Here is a 3249-nt window from a genome sequence, read left to right as displayed (position 1 = left end):
CGTTTTGAAAAATATTGAGAACAATTAAATGCACTTCTGAAGTAAACATTTTTAACAATAAAGCAAGAGTGTGCATACAAGTGGCGAGGAGTGAGGATGGATGAACGAAATTTCCGTTCAAGCTACTACGAAAAAGTAGGATGTTATTCTGTGGAGGAAAAAAAGTCATTAAATAAACTTCTCCAAGACAATATACGCAATCACTCGAAGCTAAAACAGTTTTGTTTAAGCTATACGGTGCCTACTGCGCAACGGGGTTTGTTGTGGAGTATTATACTTGGCATATTGCCTCTCCATAAAAACTCTATGGATTATATCTTAGAACAGCGCACTGCAGTCTATGACGATTTGCTCCGCGCAGTCACTATGATGCAATATATAGACCAGACTACCACAAAAAGTAAAGTACTACAAACAATGTGGCTATTGGAAAATGGTCGATTGCTACACCCATTAATTGGCCCACCAGAAGATGACAGTAATTTTATGGAAATCGTTAAAGTACTTTTGCAGATATTCGACAATGATGTGGAAACTTATTGGATAGCTAAAGAGTTTTTTGCATGCAGTAAGGGCATAGAGCAGGAATGTTCAAAATTAATGGAGCTCTCTCAGACATTGCTGAAGCGTGAAGATATAGAATTGCACAAGTGAGTAAAGACACTTTAAGGTTGCGTTTCTTTATACATTCCAGATAATCCCATTTCACAGCCAGAATAAACAGAATGAGTTTGAAATATACGTTAACATATCATCAGCAACGTTCTAAAGAACAATTAAACAAAAAAGTTTATTCCAAACGTTCAGAATGAATTAAGGAATGCAGCCTAAATGTTTTCAAATTACATATTTACATTTTTTTTAAATAAATTATAGCCATTTAGAGAGATTGGGTGTTTACAACACAGGTGAACTTGTGGAAAAATGGTATGTAACGTGCTTTGCTGGAGTCATTACAGACACGGCTTTAGTTAAAGTATGGGATAAAATTTGCGGAGGATCGAGAAAAATTGTAGTTTTCGTTTTCCTGGAGTTAGTTAAAACATTGAGGAAACATGTACTGAATTGTAATTCCTTACTTGAGCTCAAAACTTTAATTGAACAGGTTTGTCTTCTTTAATATACTTACCTAAATATTTAAACATTGTTCACAAATACATTGCAGGTGAAAGATCAAGATGCAACCATAGTTAATAAGGCCATTAAGACTTGGCAGAGTAACAAGAATCACAATGAGATTACTGTGCACTGATAATTGGTTTATAGTTATTTGGTTACTTTGTCTTATTTTTTCGTTGTACATACAACAATTACGATGTACAATTTAAATATACTTGAATATAACATCTTTTTTATCAGCTACTGTTTGCAACTCCAATGTAACAGGACATTGCAACCAATATGATAACAGTTCTTCCGTATAACCAATAAGGAAATACATCTTCCGCGGGCTTATTGCCTGACGGACAATGGCAGCTATTCTTATCATATTGTGCTGTCTTTTGATAATCACTTCGGAAACGACTAGCGCATGCCAAGTACCGGTCATGAATTTCCGCAAAAATAAGTCTTCAATTGCCGTCTGCGAAGGGCGTAATCCATCCAACATAGTTGCTGTGAAAGAAAATTTCTTAGATATAAAAGGGGATCTCAACTTTGATATTTTTTTTTACAAACATGTATTCCATGAGTTCCAAGACTTTCGATGGGCAATGTAATGGGGCGGATTAGCCATTTCATAAGTGAGCGCACGGTTACGCTTCGTNTAAAAGGGGATCTCAACTTTGATATTTTTTTTTACAAACATGTATTCCATGAGTTCCAAGACTTTCGATGGGCAATATAATGGGGCGGATTAGCCATTTCATAAGTGAGCGCACGGTTACGCTTCGTAGTGACACGATAGCGGCCAGCCTGCACGCGGCTGCACACAGGACTTGTATGGAACGCAGTGCACGTAACAGAAAGCGCTTGCGCCCACATGTTTGCATTCACCAGCAGCTGCTGTGTACACTGCAATAGGAAAGATGTATAACAGATTCAATTTAATTAAGAAATAAATAAATACCTTTCTCAGCAAATCCATTTTTCTCGAGTAAATTATCGAAAGACGGCCAGTGTGCAAACGGCTGTTTTTTGTGTCGTAAGTCGTAACTAGATATGTCAAATTGACAATAATTTTATAAAACAAAACAGAACTGATAAATAACACCAAAAGATAATTTACAAAAAAAAACAAGAATAAATGTCAGAACAGGGATAGATCACAAAACTTCCACTGGAATGCACTACCGGAAGTATAAGGTGATAAATATAAATAAATAAATCGGCAGTTGCTGCTACTGGTCGCAAGGCGTTTAACCCGTTGTGTACCGTGGAAAAAACTAGCACTTTAGTGGGGATATCCTACAAAGTCATGATCCAACTACACAAGATCTGACAAGATGAAGCAAAAGAAAAAAGTAAAAACACAGAACAATACTTACTTACTAATGAAGTTTTACCCATTTTTACACTTTGGTTGTTGTTGTTGTAGCAGCATACAAATTCCCCAAAGACTTTTTGGGGAGTGTTGCTGGAGTCACAGTCCTTGGCCAGATATAAATCTGGGTCGTCCGGTTACGTAGGCCCGACTGTCGCGGGAACGATTTCGGTTTCCGATAGTACATTTTAGCAGAGNTACCAAAACAGCAGTTTCGGTGCAAGTGTTATCGAAAAATAGCAAAAACAGTTGCAAGTGATAGCTGGATTGTCAAAAACAGCTGAAAATTGTTTTTGATCTCCCACAACCCATTATTATTTGCGTCGGAGGTTTTTTGGTGTCCATTTGTTTAATTCTGATGTTTATTTTTTGGCTTTCAAATAGCGTTTGTGTAATATTATTGTTTTAATTGTTGCATCTGAAAAAAGTGTAGTGTAGTGCTGAAATATAATTTGTGTAAGAAAATGAGTACCTCTCGCAATCTTCTGCTACGCAGTCCGGATAGTGAAGAAATCGTCAGCAATGCGTCCAGTAACCTGTTGTCTAGCTCTCCATCATTACCCTCCCTAAATCGATTGCGAGATACATTCCGCCGCTCGGAAAGTATTTCTTCGCAAATAAGTGCAATGGTCTCAAGTGCAGCTGGTGTGGTAACTGGAACAAGTAGTGTTCAAACAGGTATAGCGTCGGAGGTATCTTCAGCCTCATCCCAAACTTGTACACCCAAAAGACGAAAGCCCGGTGAGTCAAAAACTTCCAAATATCTC

At 37.4% G+C, this 3249-nt stretch overlaps 2 protein-coding genes across 3 annotated transcripts; one reads left to right on the top strand and one right to left on the bottom strand.

The window, feature by feature from the left end:
- The first annotated feature begins 7 nt into the window (after positions 1-7).
- Positions 8-1402, top strand: LOC108374198 (TBC1 domain family member 7-like). The gene is made up of 3 exons (XM_017630174.1): positions 8-650; positions 877-1105; positions 1166-1402. Exons 1-3 carry the CDS (start codon positions 97-99, stop codon positions 1250-1252), a joined length of 870 nt encoding a protein of 289 aa, XP_017485663.1. The 5' UTR covers positions 8-96; the 3' UTR covers positions 1253-1402.
- LOC108374200 (28S ribosomal protein S24, mitochondrial-like) lies at positions 1062-2338 on the bottom strand. Of its 2 annotated transcripts, XM_017630176.1 has the most exons (4): positions 2069-2338; positions 1864-2013; positions 1678-1735; positions 1062-1614 (listed from the first exon to the last, which is right to left on the bottom strand). In XM_017630176.1, the coding sequence occupies exons 1-4, from the start codon at positions 2084-2086 to the stop codon at positions 1325-1327; spliced, it is 516 nt and encodes a 171-aa protein (XP_017485665.1). In that variant the 5' UTR covers positions 2087-2338; the 3' UTR covers positions 1062-1324. The 2 variants fall into 2 exon arrangements, with proteins under 2 accessions (XP_017485665.1, XP_017485666.1); XM_017630177.1 differs by lacking the exon at positions 1678-1735 and having other exon boundaries at positions 1806-2013.
- Between the last annotated feature and the right edge of the window lie 911 nt (positions 2339-3249).

The sequence above is a fragment of the Rhagoletis zephyria genome, unplaced genomic scaffold (genome assembly GCF_001687245.7).
Source record: "Rhagoletis zephyria isolate East Lansing unplaced genomic scaffold, Rhagoletis_zephyria_1.1 Rzeph_scaffold_07451, whole genome shotgun sequence".
NCBI classification, from domain to species: Eukaryota; Metazoa; Arthropoda; class Insecta; order Diptera; family Tephritidae; genus Rhagoletis; species Rhagoletis zephyria.
The sequence above is the reverse complement of the archived record's forward strand: the minus strand, read 5'-3'. Positions and strand labels throughout refer to the sequence as shown.